Genomic DNA, 22,577 nt, shown 5'->3' on the forward strand with positions numbered 1-22,577 from the left:
CAGCTGGGTCCTAATTTTTATGACGGTGCTTCTTTGTGTTTTCTGGAGAGAGGATCTGTATCCTTCTTTAGATTCTCAACGGGTGTCAATTTCCAGGAAAGGTGAAGAACCGGTAACCTATTATTTTAACTCTTGTAGTTACCTTGTTAAACTTTACTTTTAAGTCACATATGTTGAACAACACATTTCTTGGTGATCTTTACAAATTGACATATAATACAGTGTACGGCTTTTTTCTTTTTAGGTAAAAGATGATAGGGAGTGATAACGCAGCTTTGAAGATTGAAACCAAGTTGAGTCAGTGGTGGTAATTTTTTTTAAGACAGTTTCAGAATTGGCTAAAAGTTTAAAGATTATAAACTGTTTGTGTGATGGAGAAGACATTGACATTTATTATCTCCTATTTTTACACATGAGGAAATTGAGATTGTTGTGCAGTGTCAGTCTTGATGTAGTTAGTGTCTTCTACCTTAAGTGATCTTTTAACCAGTTGATCTTAGGCTTATTTATTTTTGGAAATTGATGCTTTATTTTTTAAATTTTATTTTAAAGATGTGGGGTGCAATTCAGGGCTAGATATACAAGTGGTCATTGTATAGGTAAAGTTTAGGCCTCCCTTTGGTCTCCTTTTCCCCTGGTTTGAGTTCTGGTACTCTTATTGATGTTTTGTGGTTTTTTAAAATGAGATTATTTACATCAAATGACACACAATAACAAACGTGTTTTTTTTGTAAACCTGGCATATTTCTTTCAGTGACCTCAATATATGATTATGTACAGGTAGCTAGACTGAAGACCTAGAAACTCTAGGGAAAAATGAGAATAATTTTGTTATAATTAGAAAATCTTGCCAGCTGCCGTGGCTCATACCTGTAATCCCAGCACTTTGGGAGGCAGAGGCAAGAGGATTGCCTGAGTTCACGGGTTCAAGACCAGCCTGGGCAACATGGCAAGACCTTGTCTCTATAATAAATTAAAAAATTAGCTGCATGTGGTAGCTCACACAAGTAGTTCCAGCTATTTGGAAGGCTGAAGCAGAAGGGTCACCTGAGCCCAGCTGGTCAAGGCTGTGGTGGCTATGAGCATGCCACTGCACTCCAGCCTGGGCGACAGAGTGAGACTCTAATAAAAAAAAAAAATCTCGTTTTTTCTCTCTCTGAAATGCTACTGATAGAGGATTCCTAAAATATTTTCTATTTTCAAGATTATCTGACAGTACAATCATCAAAAATTCAGTATTATTTGATCAGACTACTATGTGTTTATCTTAATAATTTAACCAAAATTCTTCTCATTTAGGTCTTGAGACAGATGCGCAAGTTGCCCTGGCAGGACCAAGAAGTAAAAGACTATGTCATCTGCTGTATGATAAACATCTGGAATGTGAAATATAACAGTATTCACTGTGTAGCCAACCTCCTAGCAGGACTGGTGCTCTACCAAGAGGACGTTGGCATCCACGTTGTGGATGGAGTTTTGGAAGATATTCGATTAGGAATGGAGGTAACAGACTTTTTTAAAGTTACCAGGTTGGAGTCAGTGGACAGTTTAACAACCTTTTCATCCTATTGAAAATAATAATTTGAAAAACTATCCTTTTTCCCTGTGGTGTCATTTACTGCTACTTTTTTTGGAGTCAGTGCTTTGTTAATTAGCCCTAGTGTATCAGATTTTCTAGTCTTTTCTCAGGCGAGTGCTGGGGTATTTTTTGCCCTTTTTCTCAAGCCCAGTTTAGCTGATGTTGGAAGGGTGTATTACATTTTTTATGATTTATAAGCCACTATTGAGACTCAAGTTTTAGGGGTCTATAAATGCATTAATTAGAAAAAAATTGATCATTATTTTCTTTATTTTTATTTATTTTTTGACTAAGAAGCACTGAAAGGTTGATAAATCATTTTGTAAGAATTTTATATAAGCACTTTTCTCTTACTGTAAAACCCAGGCTTTTTGTTTTCTTAATTCACTGCAGAGAAAACAGGTTATGGGAGGCTGACAGGGAGAATTATTTTTTTAACTGTTTTAGAAACAATTCATTTAATGATAACTTTAATACTAAATTTATTATGTAATTTGTTTATTTTATTAAACCATTTTAAAGATAGCTGTTTCCTAGAGAGAGGAAAAAGAACACCCAGAAGTAACCAGTTTAATAGAAAAGGAAGAAAGAAACCTTGTTTCTCTGTTCAGTGTTCTTTCAGTATTTGATAGTGTCAAATTACAGAGGGAAATGTAACCTGTTTTCAAAAACATTATTATAGTTGATGAAAATCTGTGTTTTTGTTTTCTGTTTTTTAGGTTAATCAACCTAAGTTTAATCAGAGGCGTATCAGCAGCGCCAAATTCTTAGGAGAACTTTATAATTACCGAATGGTGGAATCGGCTGTTATTTTCAGAACTCTTTATTCTTTTACTTCATTTGGTGTTAACCCTGATGGTTCTCCAAGTTCACTGGACCCTCCTGAGCATCTTTTCAGAATTAGACTAGTATGCACTATTTTGGACACCTGTGGCCAGTACTTTGATCGAGGTTCCAGTAAACGAAAACTTGACTGCTTCCTTGTATATTTTCAGGTATGTAAGTTGAAATATGCAGTTTGGAATCACTTAATGCATTGCATATATTATAAAAATATTATCGTGCCAGTGTGGTGGCTCATGCCTATAATCCCAGCACTTTAGGAGGCTGAGGTGAGAGGATTGCCTGAGCCTGCGGATTCGAGACCAGTCTGGGCAACTTGGTGAGACCTCATCTCTACAATAAATCAAAAAATTAGACAGGCATGGTGGAGCATGCCTGTAATTTCAGCTACTTGGAAGACTGAGGTGAAAGGATCGCCTGAGCCCCAGTAGGTTGAAGCTGCGGTGGCCGTGAGTGTGCCTCTGCCCTCCAGTCTGGGTGACAGAGTGAGACTCTGACTCAAAAAAAAAAATTAAATAAGAAATTCTGTAGTATTATTCATATATCGTATGTTTGTTCATAATTAGATTATATTTACTCTTCATTAGAGGATGCTTTTAGTGATTTAAAAATATATGAGGCCGGCACAGTGGCTCAAGCCTGTAATCCCAGCACTTTGGGAGGCCAAGGTGAGAGAATTTCCTGAGCTCAGGAGTTCGAGACCAACCTGGGCAACTTGGCGAGACCTTGTCTCTACTATAAATCAAAAAATTAGCCGGACATGGTAGCACAAGCCTGTAGTTTCAGCTACTTGGAAGGCTGAAGTGGTAGGATTGCCTGAACCCAGCAGGTCAAGGCTGCAGTAGCTGTGAGCGTGCCACTGCACTCCAGCCTGGGCAACAGAGTGAGGCTCCAACTCAAAAATATATATATATATGTATGATACATTCTGTTATATAAACATTCTAATTACATGTAACTTATGATTGATAATGATTGAACGTTAATTTTTGAGAGTTATTTTGGTATAGTTTATGAATTTTTTTCAATAATTTATGGATTGTGGCATTTAATACAGTAACTTATTAATTAAATAACTTGTGGTTTTTATACATTTGATAATGCTCACACTTATCTGTATTCTGGTATACATCCCACATTTTGTTTCTATAACAAAATTTTTCTTTTTTTCTTTTTTTGTTTTGAGTTGGAGTCTCACTGTGTCACCCAGACTGGAGTGCAGTGGCACACTCCCAGCCACCGTAGCCTCCACCTGCTGGGCTCCAGCGATCCTTCCGCCTCAGCCTTCCAAGTAGCTAGAACTACAGGCGAGCGCTACCATGCCCATCTAATTTTTGACTTATTGTAGAGACGAGGTCTTGTCAAGTTCCCCAGGTGGGTCTCGAACCCACAGACTCAGGCAGTCCACTTGCCTCGGCCTCCCAAAGTGCTGGGATTACAGGCTGAGCCTCCAAGCCTGGCCAATTTTTCTTTTTCTTTTTTTGAGTCAGAGTCACCCAGGCTGGAGTACAGTGGCACACTCATGGCCACCACAGCCTGCCTGTGGAGCTTAGGCGATCCTTCCACCTCAGCCTTCCAAGTAGCTGGAACCACAGGCATGTACCATCATGCCTGGCTAATTTTTTAATTTATGCTAGAGACGAGGTCTCACCATCTTGCCAAGGCTGGTCTCAAACTTGTGGGCTCAGGCAATCCTCTTGCCTCTGCCTTCCAAATTGCTGTGATTACAGGCGTGAGCCATTGTGCCCTGCTGAAATATGCTATTTTTAACACAGAAGGAAGTACATATTCACTTGTTAGTAACCTCTTGGGTTGTGCTTTCTCTAATTTAATTTTGGTTAATTATATAAACTTATGATTTGGAACAAGTGCAGTATAAATTAAATTCAGATGCAAATACAGAGACAATGCTACAACTTTTATGAAGTTTGTATTCCAAAAGTTAACTTGTATGTTGATTAGTTGAAGCCCAATTACTGTTTCTCATAAAACACAGTGCTGTAAGTGCCGAGTAAACAGCTCACTGTCCAGTGCTTCAGATGTTACTGAATAAAGTACCAATAGTACCATTTGATTCTGTGTAATCACAATTGTTAGCATTTTCGTTTAATGAAGAAAGTAAATTTAATATTACAACTTGAGGTATCAAAAATGCATCCACATGGGTGATTGGTGTTAAGTAGTGGTAAACAGTCTTGGGAAGTTGCAGTTTGTTAACTTTCTTTACCCCTAGACCTTTGCAGTAGAAGAAAACTTATTACTCCTTTACTTGCTGAATTGATGAGCAAAAAAATGGGAAAGAAGCTTGCAGATTTGAGGCTCAGGGTCACTTATGTTGAAGGCTGTGTTAAAAAGCAGAGTTTTGCTGCAGAATGGCAGTTATAACAGCATTCAAAGTAGCATCTCTTCATAAGAGAATTCTTATTTGGATTTACTCTGACATCCAGGTTGAGAGAAAAGTACCACTCAGAAATATCCAGGGGCAGAGACAAAAAACATTTCCAAATTGATTAGCAGAATGTATAGCATAGGTATACCTACAGAATGGGATTCAGAAGTGAGTGAGGTCAGTGTGTTCCACCTGGAATATGTGGAGTATGCAGTTCAGTATTGGAAGGCCAGGTAAAAAGGGTAACCTGAAGCTGGTTTCTAAACTTTAATCTGCATACACATCACCCAGGGATATGTTGAGGTGCAGATCCTAATTCACTTGGTGTGGGGTGGGGCCTCAGATTCTGCATTCTAGCAAGCAATAATAGCAATAATCTAGAACAAGCTGGAGAGAAAGAATAAAGCACCCAGACGGATCCCTGTTCATATACTAGTAAATTCTTAGGTTGCACTTTCAGTTAATGTAAATTTAGGACTAGAACAAGTGTAAAATAAAAATGAGGGGACCAGGATAGGAGTACAGAGGGAAGATGTCCACACAGTGCCATGTACACAGTAGATGTTCAGTAAATGCTTGTTGATTCATATATTTCAAAAACAGTATCTTCAGATACTTCAGTTGACTTAAAATAACCAAAGCAGGTAGCATAGAGAAAATAATGAAAACTTATCAGAATTATGCCTTTGAAGCTGGTTATTTTTGTAAAATTAAATATAATCCCTGTTTGGGGTGGGAGTGTGGGGTTTCTGCCTTGTTGCAGAGTACCTGAAAATTTATTTGATACTTTATTTATAATTTTTCCCTACCCTAACAAAAACTGTGACAGTTAAAACAAAAAGATTATTAAGTCACCAAATAGCTTAAAAACTGTATAGATAGAGGGAAATAATTGGAATAGGATCATTGCTGTTGACCATTAATAGAAATGGTAGGTGTTTTGTACAAGCTTTAGCTTAGTTATTGTAATAGGCAATGCCACGAATACAGTTTGTTATTTTTAAATATTTGTTACTAATTTCTCATAGCTAAATTTATCTTTTGTTTGTTATCAGCGTTATGTTTGGTGGAAGAAAAGTTTGGAGGTTTGGACAAAAGATCACCCATTTCCTATTGATATAGATTACATGATCAGTGATACACTGGAACTGCTAAGACCAAAGATCAAACTCTGTAATTCTCTGGAAGAATCCATCAGGCAGGTACAAGACTTGGAACGGGAATTCTTAATAAAACTAGGTAAGCAACTCATTACAGAAAGGACGTGAAGGTGTTACATGGGAGATTTAATAGCATCAGGTACAAACTGTGTGGCGTACTTGATCTCATTAAGTAATCTGAAACTGGAGGAAAACAGTTACTTAGGACTTGTAGATGCTAGTGATGGAAAAGCACAGTCCTGTCAGGCCCCCTCCCCCTTTTTTTGGATAGAGATGAGGTCTCACTATGTTGCCCAGACTTGTCTCAAACTGCTGGCATCACGTGATCCTCCCCCCTCTACCTCCCAAAGTGCTGGGGTTACGGGACATGAGCTACCACAACCAGCCTCTGTCAGTCTCTCTTAATTTTAGAATTTTGTTTGCTTATATAAAAATCTACTTTTGCTGGACTTGGTGGCTTAGCCTGTAATCCCAGCGCTTTGGGAGGCTGAGGTGAGTGGATTGCCTGAGCCCGCGGGTTCGTGACCCGCCTGGGCAACATGGCGAGATCCCATCTCTACAATAAATCAAAACTAGCCGGGTGTGGTAGCGCGCGCCTGTAGTTCCAGCTACTTGGAAGGCAGAGGCGGAAGGATCACTGTAGCCCAGCAGATTAAGACTGCGGTGGCCGGGAGCGGCCATTGCACTCCAGTCTGGGTGACATAGTGAGACTCCAACTCCAACTCAAAAAAAAAAAAATCTGCTTTTGATTAACGCATTTCTTATTTATACAGTGTGTATTTTCAAGACATTTCCTAAGAAATGGCAGGCATAGAAACTGTAGAAGGGAGTATCTGTGAGAAGTTGGGAACTATCCTACAGAGTTTCAGACCCTATTCACTGGCAAAGGTGTCTCTATTTCTAAGGAATAGAGAAAACCTAGGGATACCTGGGGGGGGTTATCTTATTCTTTCTCAGTATCTTGAAGTTGTCCTGGGAGAAGAGTTAGCTTTTGAACGGCTCCCACTAAGGGCTGAAGGAACCTACCAACTTTGTCAATAGAAATAACAGGAACAACACTAGTAATAGTTCTTAGCATGTTTTATTGTAGTCATTTCAAAGTGACATGTTTTCAGGATGTTAAGTTAGCATTTTACTTCCTGCTAGGACTTGATACATTCATGTCTATCGTTATTATGGGGCCTTGACTTTCACCAGTTATCCTAATTGCATACACATTTTATATTGAATATCTGAAGAATTGCTTATCTTTCTTTCTTTCTTTTTTTGTTTTTTGAGTTGGAGTCTCACTCTCTCGCTCAGGCTGGAGTGCAGTGGCATGCTCACGGCCACTGCAGCCTCGATCTGCTGGGCTCAGGCGATCCTTCTGCCTCAGCCTTCCAAGTGACTGGAACTGCAGGCACATGCCACCATGCCCAGCTAATTTTTAAATTTATTGTAGAGATGAGGTCTCACCAAGTTGCCCAGGCTGGTCTCGAACTTATGGGCTCAGGCAATCCTCTCACCTCAGCCTCTCAGAGTGCTGGGATTATAGGCATGAGCCACCACGCCCAGCCAGAGAACTGCTTTTCATGGTGAAGGCATTTGTGATTTTTTTCCCCCTCAAATATTGTTTTTGGCATATTACTTCCAGTGTATTAATAGTATTGCTTTCTCCAAAGGTAACTTCTCTTTTGGAGAATGATTTTTGTAATTTGAACATTATTTTTAAAATGTTGCTACTGATTGTACAAGTATTAACCATTCCTACTACTCAATCCATGAAGGCCTTTGTGATTCTTTTTGTTCTTTGAACCTTGTTCTGATTTATGTGCTTCCTTTTCCTTTTCAGACTCTAGTTAAATACATGATCATTTTTTTAAGAAAAGTATTTATAAACTTATTTATTTCACTTATTTGTGTGCTTTGAAACTTAAGTCTTAGTCTTGTTTTTCAAGGTCCTTTATGAATGGTACTCTCTGTATAAATGGGAATGAGTACATGTTTGTATGACACTCACTTTGGTAGCAGTAAAGAGAATAGTTGTACTTTGTCCTTTGTAGATCAAAGGGCTACATTAAAGGACTTCAGGTTTCTTTTGAGGAGCCTTGTTTTGAATAAGGGGAAGAAAAAATAGATCACTATTTAGGAATGAAACTTTAAAGACGGTAGCAACTGCAATCAGTGCACTCCTGAGTCTCCATATTCTTCCTGGTTTTAGTCTAAATATCAGGAAGCCAATGTATGTAGAAAGATCTATATTAAATTTCCTGTTGATAAACCATCAGATAATACAGTTTTTGCTTTTAATAATTTTTTTGTTTTCAGGCACTTGCAAATTTATTCTTTTAGTCCAATAGTATCCCATTGCTAACACTAAAGACATTCCTTTATATTTTGAAGATTATTTTTAATTTTGTTAAAAGTAATACATATTTATGACAGTAATTTTGAAAAATACCAAGGAAATAAATCACCAATATGGAATATACAGAAGGATATACAATATGGAATATACAGAAGCATAGTCATGTGTTAACATTTTGATATGTTTCTTCTAGTCTTTTAAAATTTTTTCATGCGTATTTGTGGTTTTATAACTTTATTGGTTCTACTTAATATATTGTCAAGTATTCTTTTAAATCTTTTTGGTTGTTTCAGTTGGCCATATGAATGTGCTATAATGTATTTAATACAGCTGTTTGACTAGTTTTGCACCACTATAAATAATATTCTTGTGTTACTTTTGATTGTATCTCTTATTTTCTCAGGATAGACAGAATTACTAGCTCTGATTATATTTTAAATTTAAGAACAAAACCAAATTGGTAATCGACAATATTATTTGATTTTAGTTTAGAAATTTTAGTTCATATTATAAGGAACAGAAATGAGAGAATTTAAAAAAAAATCCATATGAATAAATTATATTTCAGAGCAAAAGAGTATATTTCATAAATTAGAAATAAAATCAATAGAATAAAAAGCCCAGAAGTATTCTAATTAAATATGAAATAATTTAGAATATGATGAACTAGGACTCAAAAAATAGGACAGCAGGTGAACATTTGAGGGAAAATTGAAATAAGACATATCTTATACCATCAGTCTTCAGATGGATTAAAGAGTTAAATATTTATGTTTTAAAAGATTAGAAATAGGTCTGTTTACTTATCAAGTATTTGGAGAAGTGTAAATGTTACCAAATTTTAAAATGGTAGAAGAAAGCACTAAAAAATATATTAGGTGTTTAAAACTTTCTGATAATGGGAAAGAACTAAAATTAAAGAGAAAATAGTTTACATACCAGTTGTTATTACTTCTATACAGAGCTAAGACAATTGACAATGAAGTAGAACTCACCAATAGATAAATGATTGTGACATAATTTAAAAAGAGAGGACAGGGAAGAGTTGGTGTTTTTAATTGAATACTGCTTATTTGCTAGAATAACAGAGATTATTCATATTTGACAAATGAGTTAAATAAAGCCCAAATTGAAACACTCAGTTAACACTTTATCACAGAATTCAAAGACTGTGCTCTCTTTGACTTTACGTATGTGGGGACATTGTTCAGTATCTCTGGTTCACAGAGAAATATAGTTTTAAAAAATCTGAAAGGCGGCATTAATGCTTGTTACTGTTATCTCTGTTATGAGCAGGAAAACTGAGGCGCCAAGCTGCTCAGATGAAAAGAAATTATTTTCTTTTGGTTTCCAAGTATACTTGACTTCTAATTTTACCGTCTGGAGTTTGCATTTTTTTATTGCTGTGTTCTGTATATATTCATTTTCATCTACATTGGTTTACATTGACAGTTTCCTAGGATTTGGCAGCTGAATGATTATTATACAGTCTAGCAAATGCAAAAATGTAATACTTGTAAATTGTTTTTGAAAGCAACATATGATGCAAATGAAAATGTGTAGACAATAGTGTGTATTTTCCTCACAAATTAGAAGTATGATATCAAAACATAGCTACGTATAAATAACAGTTCTCCCCATGATGCATATTTTAAGGGGATATAACAGGTGTAATGATGTTTTATGCTTCATGAATTTGTCACCACTGTGATATTTTTACTGAGAATGGTTAGTCACGATCCTGACTTTACATTTTTTTTTTGCCTTTTGTAACTCAGCAGTCCAATATTTTGCTTTTTAAGTTCATGTAAATAAAGGATATTTAAAATCTAACGTTTGTATGTATGAAAACTAGTAAGTGATAAGTAAAAAAATATGTAGGTCAATGGAATCTCAATCTGAGACTCTCTTTTCTCATTTCCCCCCCCCTCAAGTCGAGGTCTCACTGTCACCCAGACTGAAGTACAGTGGCACAATCATGGCTACTGCAGCCTTAGGTCATCCTTTTGTCTCTGTCTCTCGAGTAGCTAGGACTACAAGCATGCACCATCATGCCTGGCTAATTTTTACCTTTTTTTTTTTTTTTCTGTAGAGACAAGGTCTTGCTGTGTTGCCCAGGCTGGTCTCAAACTTCTGGGCTCAAGCAATCCTCCCACCTTGGCCTCTCAGAGTGCTGAGATTACAGGCGTGACCCACTGCACCCGGACCTATTTTATGTTTAAAATGTATCTCTCTGGACTTCATTCATCTTCTCTCAATTTTTCTTTCCGAACTTGACCATACCTGCTTTAATTACTCTGTACTTTTATTTTTGTCAATTTTTAATCAATTACTTAGAATTAAGACACTATAATAAATTTTTACTTTTATTTATTGGCCTAGTTTTCACACTCTGGTCTTCAGTATTCAAGAAATGAGAGGGTTATGTTATATCATCACTGAAGTTTCTTTTTGCTCTAATCCTCAAAGATTCTGTGAATAAACAAGTATTTACTTAGCACCTAGTGTGTATTTATTAATATATGACCTCTCTTAAGTTTTGAACATATAAAACAAGCTCTTTGTCCTCAAGGGTTTTGCAGTCTGATGTAACATTTATGAAATCATTTAAAAAAAAAAAAACTATGGTGTATCATCAAATTTGACAAATTTTCTACGTGCCTTAGGAGCAAGTAGGATAAAACGTGATAGATCGAAGTACTTAGTGATAGTTTATGCAAGAAGTAGCACTTGAACTGAACTTGAACAATGGATGGGATTTGAAAGTACATGTTGAGGCATGTTGTCTGTTGAGAAGCATATTGGATGAGCAAGATCTCTGGCCGTGGACTCTCCTGGAGGAGTCTTTACCAACCACAGGCAAAGGCTTAGGAGGGAGGAGTGGGAAATATATCAGTAGAGTCAGATGAGGCCAAATTGTATGTATCTTGAAAGCAGAGAGGGTAGATTGGTATCAGACAAGAAGAAGAATTGACTCTACAGTGAATTGTGGGGTAGACCCAGGAGCTGAAAGCAACCTCAGAACAGGGAGTTCCCTTAGGCGGAGATTGCTGTTATCGAAGAAAAAGAATGATGCTGTATTGTGAAAAAGCTGCTATGTCTTTTTGTCCCTTTCCCCTAGTCTTAATTTGCATGCATTCATATTGTTAGCCAAAAGTGATGTCTTTATTAAAGTGACATGGTTCTTTATGTCTTTGAGTTTTTAGAGACTTGAACTTGGTTTGGTGAAGAGTGGCTGAGGCTGTATCCTATGTATATGGCTGAGACGGTACCTTATGCACTGCTGCTTTTTGCTTTTGTTTGAGACTGAGATAAACGGGATATTCCAAGTACTTGAAGCTCTAAAGAAAGGGAGGAAGAGTACACACACACACACCCCTACTCCATGACTTTTCTCTTCCTTTTTAATAGACTCAACAGTGTAATAGACTCAATAAGCCCTCTTCCTTAGTTTTATTTACTTAATAGGTTAAACAGTTCATCAGTTCTCCTTTACTGAATGTGGTTCTACACACTGAGTTTTTATAATGTTTCTCCTAGTGATTTTTCCCATTCTGAGAAAATGGCTGCTGAATTATTTTACTTAATACGTCTTTTTAAATGAAGTGGCATAATGTAGAAAAGTAGCTTTGTAGCTTTTTTGAATGTATTTTTCCATTTTTCTCCTCATTTCAAGGCCTAGTGAATGACAAAGACTCAAAAGATTCTGTGACAGAAGGGGAAACTCTTGAAGAGGATGAGGAAGAAGAAGAAAGGGGAGCGGAGACCGAGGAACAGTCTGGAAACGAAAGCGAAGTAAATGAGCCGGAAGAAGAGGTGACAGCTTCCGCTTGTAGCAAATAGGAACATTTGTGAAGAGCGTTTCGGTTATATGAGCCAGGTTTTGTTTTGTTTTGTTCGTTTCTGGTTTTTAGCAGAAGCAGTGTCTCATTATGTTGCCCAGGCTAGTCTCAAACTCCTGGCCAAGGAGTCTTCCTGCCGTGGCCTCCCAAAGTGCGAGGATTACCAGCGCTAGCCACCATGCCTGGCCACGGCCAGGTTTTCCATAGTACATATTAAAATAAGCCCTCCTCCTTAGTCTTATTGCTGTAAATGTAACTGGTATTCTATTTCTATTATTTGATTGAGTTTTTTAAAGAAACTAATAAAATATTGATTATAGTGTTTTTGATAAGCAATTTGAAACAACTGATCTCCTGTGTGTCTTAACCTCACTGTTGAATATGGGTTTTATAACCAATGGGTTTTACAGACTTAAAAAGCAAAAGTACTGGCTAGATATCAGTGAAGTGTATTTTTTCCAGAACTCATGGTTTTATGTAATATGAAATTCCTTGTGTATTGTAGTAATTGACACACCTTTTTTTTTCTATGACTCTATTAAGCTAAACCATATGAAATTGCTCTTCTACCATTTTGATTTACCAGAATGTCATTTTTATGTGATTCAAATGAATAGTTTCAGTTCTTTAGTTTTTTCTTTCAAACCTGCTTAAGCCTAAAAGCTCTGTGAAGGTGAGCATGGTGGTACTCACCTGTAGTCCCAGCTGCTTGGGAGGCTGAGGCAGGAGAATCACTTGAGCCCAGGAGTTCCAATTCAATCTGGGCAGTACAGCAAGACACTGTCTTTTAAAAGAAGAAAAAAAAAAGTCCAAGAAAATGAAAGAATGTATGAGATTTGCTTCATAAGCAGGAGGTAGATTGGAGAGTGAATTAGGGGTAGTAGAAACAAAATAAGAAAGTTTAAAAAAAGGATAAATGAACAGAATATTAACAAAAATGAAATTTAAACTGTGAGATTAGCACTTTTTCCACTGGAAGTATAATTTTAATTAAGTATTGAAAAAAATTTAAATTTCTAATCAATCCTTAAGTGTTTTGGGAAAATTTAATTTGTTTTAAAGCTTTGATGTAGTTGAGTAAATGGAATGTAAATATTTAGAAAATGTGAGTTGTTTAATGTTTAAAGGATTGTTAATTGTTTATAGCATTCATAAGATAGATTCATAAACTGGATTTTTAAAAACCTCATTTAGAATTAACGAAAAAGGACTCAATAATTTAAGGTAATTAAATTTTACTATAGTTAGATGTAAAATTCTAGAAGGCTGTGTTTCCTTTAACCCTCAAGGTTTGTAGCTTATTGAAGTTTCATGTGATTTGATTGCATAGCAACTAGCTTTGCTAGTTGAAAATGAATGGTTGTGAAGAGGCAGTATAGACAGTGATGCATGCTTTTCATCACTGGCTAGTATTCACAGGCAGTGGACGTGCACGTGTAAGTATTTGTTATTTGCTACCACTTTCTCTTTACAACCTTAGAACTCCCTGAAAGTAGATAAAAATAAGTTAATAAAAATTTAGAGCCAAAAGGAAAAAGATTAGAACTGGAATATGCTTCTATAATTCGTTTCAGTATAATAGGTGAACATTATATGATTCCATTTTTAAAATGAGGTTGTCACTCTCCTCTCCAGCCATTCTCCCTCTCTCTGCATAGCCAACATGTGATTTAAAGTGACTGATACCCACCCCGAACCTTACTCTTCACAGTCTCCAAATCTTTGTATTCTAATGAGAAAGTAAAAGTATTGTTTGAAGGAAAGTGAAGAAAAGACTTGCTTAGAATAAATGAGGGTTTATATGTTTTACTCGGACTTCCAATAGAAATTCAGCTACCACCCAAAGAGGAAAAGATCCAGTCTTCCTGTCACTGTGGTGATGCCTTTTTTCTTAGTTGGCATGCCTTAAAGACCAGCTGTGTGATGTTAGAGGAAGAGAGGATTTTTCTTTTTAATGATCTTCCTTGGGAAGTTTTTGTGGCCTTTAATTTCTAACTACATACCTGTGTGCCTGTTTGAGACAAAGGAGAATGAGAATAGCATTTTTACTTTTTGTTAAAAGCAAATATATATATATATATACACACACACTCACACACACACACGCACGCATATGCATATGTGCTAGTACAGTGATGATGCCTATGCAGAATTAAAGAGGTGACAAGGCTACTTTGTGGTTTCTAGGCTTCTGATCTAAAGGATCATAACTGAAGCATTTAAAGAGATACTTGCAGAGCATATGTAGTAGGAACAAGGGAAGGAGATTTAAAACAGGTTGTTCAATTTGGGGTATTAAAACAATAACTGAAGCAACTAATTAAAAATTTGAGAATAACAGTATTTCTTCTAATAACTATGGTGAGGTTGAGGTAAATTGCCATAATCCAACTCTACTCAAGTCAATCTGTTCAAAACACGTTGAGGTGTAAAAGCAAATCTTGCCAATCCCTGGGCTACCCAACTGACTTTTTTGATACCTCACAGTCCTGTTAAAGGACTAGCTGGAACGACTATGGTCAGGGGTCAGACCACCCCAGTAAAAATACTCTCAAAGGATAGAAGCATTGCCTGCAAGGCAGCGCTGAACCTTGTCAAGCTACCTACAAGTCTCTTCAGTTTCTGGTAACAAGCAAACCTGAGAAAACCCTGTCTCCCTGGCGAGATGGCCACAAAATCAACTCTGCTTCTGATTCTGTTAAAATGAGAGGGCCAGCCAGGCTTGGTGGCTCAGCCTGTAATCCCGTGCCTTTGGGAGGCTGAGGTGAATGGATTGCCTGAGCCTGCAGGTTCGAGACCCTCCTGGGCAACTTGGCGAGACCTCCTCTCTACAATAAATCAAAAAATTAGCCGGGCGTGGTAGCGCACGCCGGTAGTTCCAGCTACTTGGAAGGCTGAGGCAGAAGGATTGCCAGAGCCCAGCAAGTCAAGACTGTGGTGGCTGGGAGCGGCTACTGCACTCCAGTCTGGGTGACAGAGTGAGACTCCAACTCAAAAAATAAAAATAAAAATAAATAAAATGAGAGGGCCTAGATTGCTAGGTTTTTGAAAGACTTCACACTGGGTATGGCTTTTAATTAACAAACCATTTTGCAAAGAAAGGAAGGAAAAGAGTTTTGGTGTTAGGGAAATGTGGGTGTTTCATGGGACCTGGAGGGAGTAGATGGATGAGTGGAGGCCAGGGAATACCAGGGATGTGGCTGAGGTGGGAACCACCCTGGTTGTGTTCATTTCAGGTTGGTTTTAAGCACTAAGGATAGCTGAACCGAGGGAATTTTCTGGCTTTAAGAAATCACTTCCATTCCGCAAATATACTGACCATACTGCAGGCCTTACATTAATTTTTGCAGCAAGATTTTGAGTATTTTCCTACAGGTAAGCTATTCAGTTTTTAGCGTGGACAATCTGGTAATTAAACAAAGTTGTTTGGACATCAGCTTTTTCAAGACACTTTTACAAAAAAGTAAAATGCATACCCTCCATCCCTAAAGGGTTTTTGGGTTTCACTTGGGAAGAGAACACTAAAATGGAATTAGCCACATAGGACAATATAAATTGAAGTCAGATTTATATTGCAGACAACAAAAGTGAAAGAATTGGGGCGTTTGAGAAGGTTCCGTGGAGGAAGGGGACAAATAGAACCCTGAGAAGCTCACAGTTTTACAAGAAGATATACTGACAGCCATTACTTTTTTTCTTTTTCTTTTTTTTTTTTTTCTAGGAATTCAGAAAAAGAAAGCTGTCACATACGGCATCAGGCTAGGTTGGAAGGGAAAGACTCTTTTGTTCTTTCTTTCTTTTTTTTTTTAAGCCCAGTAAGACCTTGCCTCTCTGGTTGAACGAGAAACTTGCTTTAAACGATCCTGACATAGCTTATGCCTTTTAACCTGAACTGTTCCATACCTTTGAGACTCACTGTAGGTTCTACAGAGAAACACTGACAGTATCCCAGTTCTTGCCTCAACTCACTGCACTGTGGGGGCATAGCCCTGGTGCCTTCCCATCTCTGAAGGCACATACAGCGGTTGCTACAATACACCTGCTTGCCTCCCAGGATCCACCTCGATGTGAACATTCACCCCGAGAGGACATTGAGAGACATAAAGTAAAACAGTTGGCAAGCAGGGAAGAAACCTCTTTTGTTTTTTGCTTGTACTACCCAAATTGTTATAGTCAATGTTTTGAAAATTGAACAAAGTTATTTTTAAGACCCTGTACTTAAAGCATTTATTTATCATTCTGTATTTTATATTTATAATTCTAATAAGATATTGTTTGCTTCAAAAAAAAAATGAGGTTGTCATAGAAACATTCAGCAATTTACGTTGGCTTATTAAGTATTTTATAACAGCAAAGGGAAATGAGAAAGTATTTGCATTTCATATTTTCAGCCTCATCTTATGGTTGTCTTTGGGTTTTGCTGCTGTGCTAATTATATAAACAGTATCTAATAAATTAGCATCCTAGGTAGTGTGACACTAAAGAGGACTTATTGTCTTACTAATTTCTCCTTTGAAGAGTTATGACACATTTTCCCTTAAATGCATTTTCTCCTTTTTGAGCTTGAACTTTATAATCCTGACAGTTGTATTATTTTTAGCCATTGTTTACTTTTCCAGTTGGAGAGTAAATAATGTCCATGGTAGATGTGTTTGCTAAGTAGAAAAGCAAGCAAAATGCTCAATGGACGGAACTTCATCTCGTTTTTGGGAGGAGTGAAAGGTGAAAGGTGTGCTTTACTTTAAGAAAGGAAGTAGGCCGGGCACAGTGGCTCATACCTATAATTCCAGCACTTTGGGAGGCAGAGGTGAGAGGATTGCCTGAGCCCATGGTTTGAGACCAGCCTGGGCAACTTGGTGAGACCTTCTCTCTACAATAAATAAAAAATTAGCCGGGCACAGTAGCACGTGCATGTAGTTCCGGCTAATTGGAAGGCTGAGGCGGAAGGATCGCCAGAGCCAGCAGGTCGAAGGTGGGGTGGCTGTGAGTGTGCTATGACACTCCAGCCTGGGCGACAGAGTGAGACTCCAACTCAAAAAAAAAAAAAAAAGAAGAAATGAGATTGGCCAGGCGCAGTGGCTCTTGCCTATAATCCCAGCACTTTGGGAGGTGGAGGCGAGAGGATTACCTGAGCCCATGGTTTGAGACTAGCCTGGACAACTTGGTGAGACATCGTCTCTACAATAAATCAAAAAATTAGCTGGGTGTGGTGGCACGCGTCTGTAGTCCCAGCTACTTGGGAGGCTGAGGTGGAAGAATCGCTTGGGCCCAGCAGGTCGAGGCTGTGGTGGCCGTGAGTGTGCCACTGCACTATAGCCTGGGAGACAGAGTGAGACTCAAACAAACAAACAAAAAAAGAGAAATGAGGTTGGAATAGTTCATGCTTCCTCCCATCCTAAGGCCACGGTGTCCTGTGACTATAAGGAAGGAGACATTTATTAAAGAAAGATGAAGCACTGATTATGAATAAATTAGAAAATAAATATTCTACAAGTATTTACTTCAACTGAGAAGTAAAAGGGCCAAAATTCAGATCTTAAAAACAAATGCTACTATTCTGTTTTCATCTTAGTACTCAGCTTTTTAAAACTCTATATGACCTTTTGAAGTTATTCTTAGCACTTAGCAACCAGAATGATTTTCTCTTAAATATCAGCTCTATAACTTAAAGACAAATGTTTAAATAAGTAACTTTTTCTGGTAAAACTCTACTTTTTGTAGCCTTTGTATACTTTATCAACAGAAAGTATACGATTCATTATTACAATAGCAATATTACTTTTTGAGAATTTATTATTCATGGTCTGTGTCCTAGGTACTGTATTTATATTATTACCATTTCTCATGCACCCTTGAGAGGTTAGACCATTTGCTCAAGATCTCAGAGGCATAGTGGCAGAGCTGGTATTTGAACCCCAGCAGTTTGCCGTTTGGTCCACTGTCCTCCTGCCTTCCCTGGCCACCTTGGGTTTTGTGGTCCGTTGATTCCCCCTGTATTAGATCAGTGTACAGTGGGATTAGGACAAACAGAATTCTTGTTCAACATTTTAATTTGAAAAGTTAATGCCTTTTACCTTTTCTGAGTAATTCATAACATGAGGAGGATGGAGGTAATGCATTTTAGCTTAGTTCAGCTTACTTTTTGAGTAGGAAGTGTCTTAATTGTTAAGAAAGGGTTCATTTTTGTCCAAGGGCAAATTTAAGAACATCTCTAGTGCAAGTTTAATTTTTACTTATAAAATTACTTGGAAAAAAGTTAATGCATTTGGGAAAATTTTAATTTATTTGTGTAGTATTTTGAAATGTTTCCATTTTACGAACTCTGAAAATGTTCACCTGTTTATAGCAAGTAGCAATACACTGTTGGGGTTAAGAATTAGTTGCACATAGCCTAAAGATAATGCAGCAGATTTGAATGATTTCTCAGTCATCTTGGCACAATAAGAAGCAGCTGGGTTCAGTGCAGTGGTTTTAAAATTTTATGGGCCCATGTAGGGTGAATTGTGCTGTTGTGTTATAGGGGTAGACAGACAGATGGAATACCTCTGTGTGCTTTGTGCCTTAAGAAAACCCATAGGGGTTCTGCTCTATCATCTGTTTGGAAAGGAATTTCAGTTGATGGAAAGAGGGGGCTGCAGGGACTGGTCAGAGGGTAGGGAAACAGTGCTTAAAAACCACTCGTCAGGGTAGTGGACAGCCAGCTCTTCTGCTTAATCCTCGCGTGTCCTTGGGCAAGTCACACAACTCTTCTGAGCCTCAGTTTTTCCTTTATAAAATGAGGACAGTAAAACTTGCCCTTCTTCCATCTTCAGAATGGATAGAGCAAACAAAATGAAGTATCTGAGAGCACCTTTCAAACTGAAGTGCTTTATAAAGCATAATGCTGTCAGCTGGTCATGATGTTAAATTTGAGCTTTTATTGCAGAGTTAGATGGATATTGAAGAACTGTGAGAAATTAGGTCTTTCAGGAGTATTTTCAGAGGAGAGAAATACAAGTTTCAGGAAACTTGTTCACTGTTGGAGTTCAAGGATCTTTGTATTACTAGATCAATGGAAGGTAGTGAGATGAGTTTTCAGCTACTGGTTTGTAGTGAATGTCTCCAGCTGACTTTACTCTTCCATTGGAAACAGACTACATAAAAGGCTGAATCTTGAGAATAATAAACATGTATACAAAAGTTTTCAAATCTTTTCAAGGCATGCAAAATGTAGTAACCCTTTTCAAAGTGTTTTAATCTTCTAATTAATGCTAAATAATTTCAGGAAGGTTCTGATAATGATGATGATGAGGGAGAAGAAGAGGAGGAAGAGAATACAGATTACCTTACAGATTCCAATAAGGAGAATGAAACCGATGAAGAGAATACCGTATGTATGACTGAAAGATACACTTTGTGAAATTGCACAGCATGTTCATAGTATTTGAATTTTAGCCAGTGAAGCCTCGTTTCTTTTTATTATGAAAAATATTTCTTTGGAAACGCATTTTCAATTTTTTTCCCATTTTCTTCATAAACAAACTGTTTTAATGTTGAATACTGTTACATGTTTTACTCGGTGATTCCTTGAGTATGTTGGACAGATTATTAATACAAAAAGGCTTTGCCATATGAAACATCAGGGTTAAAATTTCTGGCCTGATTTTGTTGTTTTTGTTTTGTTTTAATAAGGAGGTAATGATTAAAGGCGGAGGACTCAAGCATGTGCCTTGTGTTGAGGATGAGGACTTCATTCAAGCTCTGGATAAAATGATGCTAGAGAATCTGCAGGTATTAAACGGCACTCTATTCCAGAGAACCTTCTCAGTACAAACCATGGCAGCACAGCCCATTTTGGCTAACGAGAGGGTGTTCTGTAGCAACTTTTGCTCCTGTGCATAGCTGGCAGCTGCCTGTACCTCTCATGTCAGTGTCCTGAGGTTGTGTTTCCTTGAGGAGGAGGGGGAGGGAGCGCAGCACGCGGAAGACTTGGAGCGGAGAGATGCTTCACTTATGATCTTCGCGTTTTGCTCCTCAAGTTGTAGCTTTATTTCTGAGACTTATTTCTTTTTTTTCTTTTTTTCTTTTTTTTATTTTGAGCTGGAGTCTCACTCTACCACCCAGACTGGAGTGCAGTGGCCACTCCCAGCCACCGCACCCTCGACCTGCTGGGCTCCAGCGATCCTTCCACCTCAGCCTTCCAAGTAGTCGGAACTACAGGCATGCACTACCACACCCTGCTGATTTTTTGATTTATTGTAGAGATGAGGTCTCCCTGCCCAGGCGGGTCTCAAACCCGCGGGCTCAGGCAATCCACTCACCTCAGCCTTCCAAAGGCGTGGGATTACAGGCTGAGCCACCGAGCCCTGAGACTTATTTCTTGCAGTTGGTTTAGGAGCCAGACTGTAGAAGACAGACATTTGGGGACATTTAATTTAGTAATACATTTGGTTTATTATTTGAATGGCTTGTATGTAAGGAGAAAAATCTGTTATTTAATGTTTAAAGAAATGTTGTTAATGTATTCATAACATTAATAAACTGGATTTTATAAAAAGCGCCATCTAGCAGTTTTTAAAATGTCACAGTAGTTTGGGGTAATTATATTTTTCTAGAGTTAGAAGCAAAACTTCTGAGACTATTTACTTCAGCCTGTCCACAGCAGTAGCTAACCCTGTGATGACTTCAGGAGAGTGGTTTCTGGAGTGGTGGGATGCAGCCCCGTTGGGGTGGGTTCAGTGGAGAGTGGTGAGGGGAGATGCTGGATGTAAGTAACTGCTGCGGAGTTTGACTAGAAAGGAGGGAGAGATGGGGAGGTAACTCGAGAGATCAGAGTTAAAAGACAGGATTTGGTTTTTTAAGGTAGAAGATACTACAGGCTTTTGTTTCCGATGGAGCATGCTTTAGAGATGAAATACTGGAGTTATGTCTGGACAGTTTCACTCATGAAATCTTGTATTTGTGTCATTTAGGAGCCTTGCTAATAAAACATAATCATTATACTCCATCAAGGAAAAAAGTTTACTACTTTAACTTTTCCCATGTGTGAGTCAGTAGCCAATGACTCAGCCATTCCTTTGTTTAGCAAATGTCTTAACTGAGAACCTACTGTGTGCCCAGCACTGTGCAACAGGCTGAGTGAAAGCAGTGTAAATACAACTGACATGGTCTCAGGAAAGGTAGATATGTAACAACTAAACAAATACATAACTTCTAGTTGTGACAGATGCTGAGAACTGGGTGTCTTAGGAGCAATGAAGGAATGGCCTTATTTAGATAGGGTGACAGAGAAAGTGTCTTACAAGGTCATGAATTGTAAACAGGGCAGTGAAAAGCAGGGGAAAGTGGAAACAAATAGGTCAGAGGTCCTGAGGCAGAAAAGAACTTGCATTTGAAAACCTAAAAGGAAGCCAGCATTGACAGAATGTGTGTGTGGGAGAGCATAAGAATGGAGAGTTAGTTGTAGTGGGCCTCTTTCAAGGGACACAGCCCCGGGCAAGACTGACATCAGGTAGACTGGGCAGAAGGCTGTTGTGGTGATCCCAGTGAGACATGAGGGTCATCTGTCTAGCATAGTGGCAGGGCACTGTTGTGACCCAGGTGAGACATGAGGATCATCTGGCTAGTGTGGTGACAAGGTGCTGTTGTGACGATCCCGTGAGACATGATGGTGCTATGCCTGGTGTAGTGGTAAAACCCATGGAGAGAAGTCCAGATAGGAAAGCTGTTTAGGAGTTGGAGATGGCTGGATGATTTGGTGCTTGATTGGATATGGCTGTATAGGGAGTGAGGCATTAGGGATGATACTGCGTTTTCTAGATTGGGCCACTGGCTAATCTCTGGGGCAGGAAGCAAGGGACAAGTGAGCAAAAGTTCCGCTTTGGCCATATTAAGTTTGAGAAGCCTGTTGGGTGTCAAAGGGCAGTATCTGGAGGTCAGAAGAGATGTGTGGAATGAAAACATGACAGTAGAGCATATTTAAAGCTGTGGAAACAAATGAGTTACTCAGGTGTGAGGTGTGGAGAACGAGGAGAGGCAGCCTCAGGATTGAGCCCTGAGTAGCTCTGACATTTAGAAATCAGGTAGAAAAGCTGGCGAAGTGAGAGGAATAGAAACTTTCGATATAGTCCAGTCATTGTTGCTTATTGACAGTTCTTGAAGAAACAGGCTGGAAGGATGGGAAGCTATAATCAAGGAGGAGGCAAGTTTGAATTCCCATTTTGGCAGGAGACATGCTACATATGTGGTAAAAAAATTGAGTCCTATATTAGGTCCTAGTTTTTAAACATTATCAAAATACTGGAAGTAAAACTGTACAGAGTCTCTTTATCTCAATGAAATTGTCACAGGAAGATGCAGTATCATGGAGGTATTGATTCTCGTAAATCAGGTGCTTCGGTGTAGTGCAGTCCTTCTTAATTATATCACCAGAAGGGGG

At 38.2% G+C, this 22,577-nt stretch overlaps 1 protein-coding gene across 2 annotated transcripts in view; it reads left to right on the forward strand.

Moving 5' to 3' along the window:
• UPF2 (UPF2, regulator of nonsense mediated mRNA decay) overlaps positions 1 to 22,577 on the forward strand; it is a 120,421-nt gene that overhangs the window by 77,066 nt on the left and 20,778 nt on the right. For both annotated transcript variants that reach the window (XM_021715899.1, XM_008064766.1), the window contains exons 13-18: positions 1,300 to 1,503; positions 2,299 to 2,574; positions 5,867 to 6,050; positions 11,995 to 12,134; positions 19,425 to 19,529; positions 19,832 to 19,930. In XM_021715899.1, coding sequence (XP_021571574.1) covers positions 1,300 to 1,503; positions 2,299 to 2,574; positions 5,867 to 6,050; positions 11,995 to 12,134; positions 19,425 to 19,529; positions 19,832 to 19,930 — 1,008 coding nt within the window. The remainder of the gene's footprint in view (positions 1 to 1,299; positions 1,504 to 2,298; positions 2,575 to 5,866; positions 6,051 to 11,994; positions 12,135 to 19,424; positions 19,530 to 19,831; positions 19,931 to 22,577) is intronic.

This window comes from Carlito syrichta, unplaced genomic scaffold (genome assembly GCF_000164805.1).
Source record: "Carlito syrichta isolate Samal-C Ts95f unplaced genomic scaffold, Tarsius_syrichta-2.0.1 Scaffold308004, whole genome shotgun sequence".
NCBI lineage: Eukaryota > Metazoa > Chordata > Mammalia > Primates > Tarsiidae > Carlito > Carlito syrichta.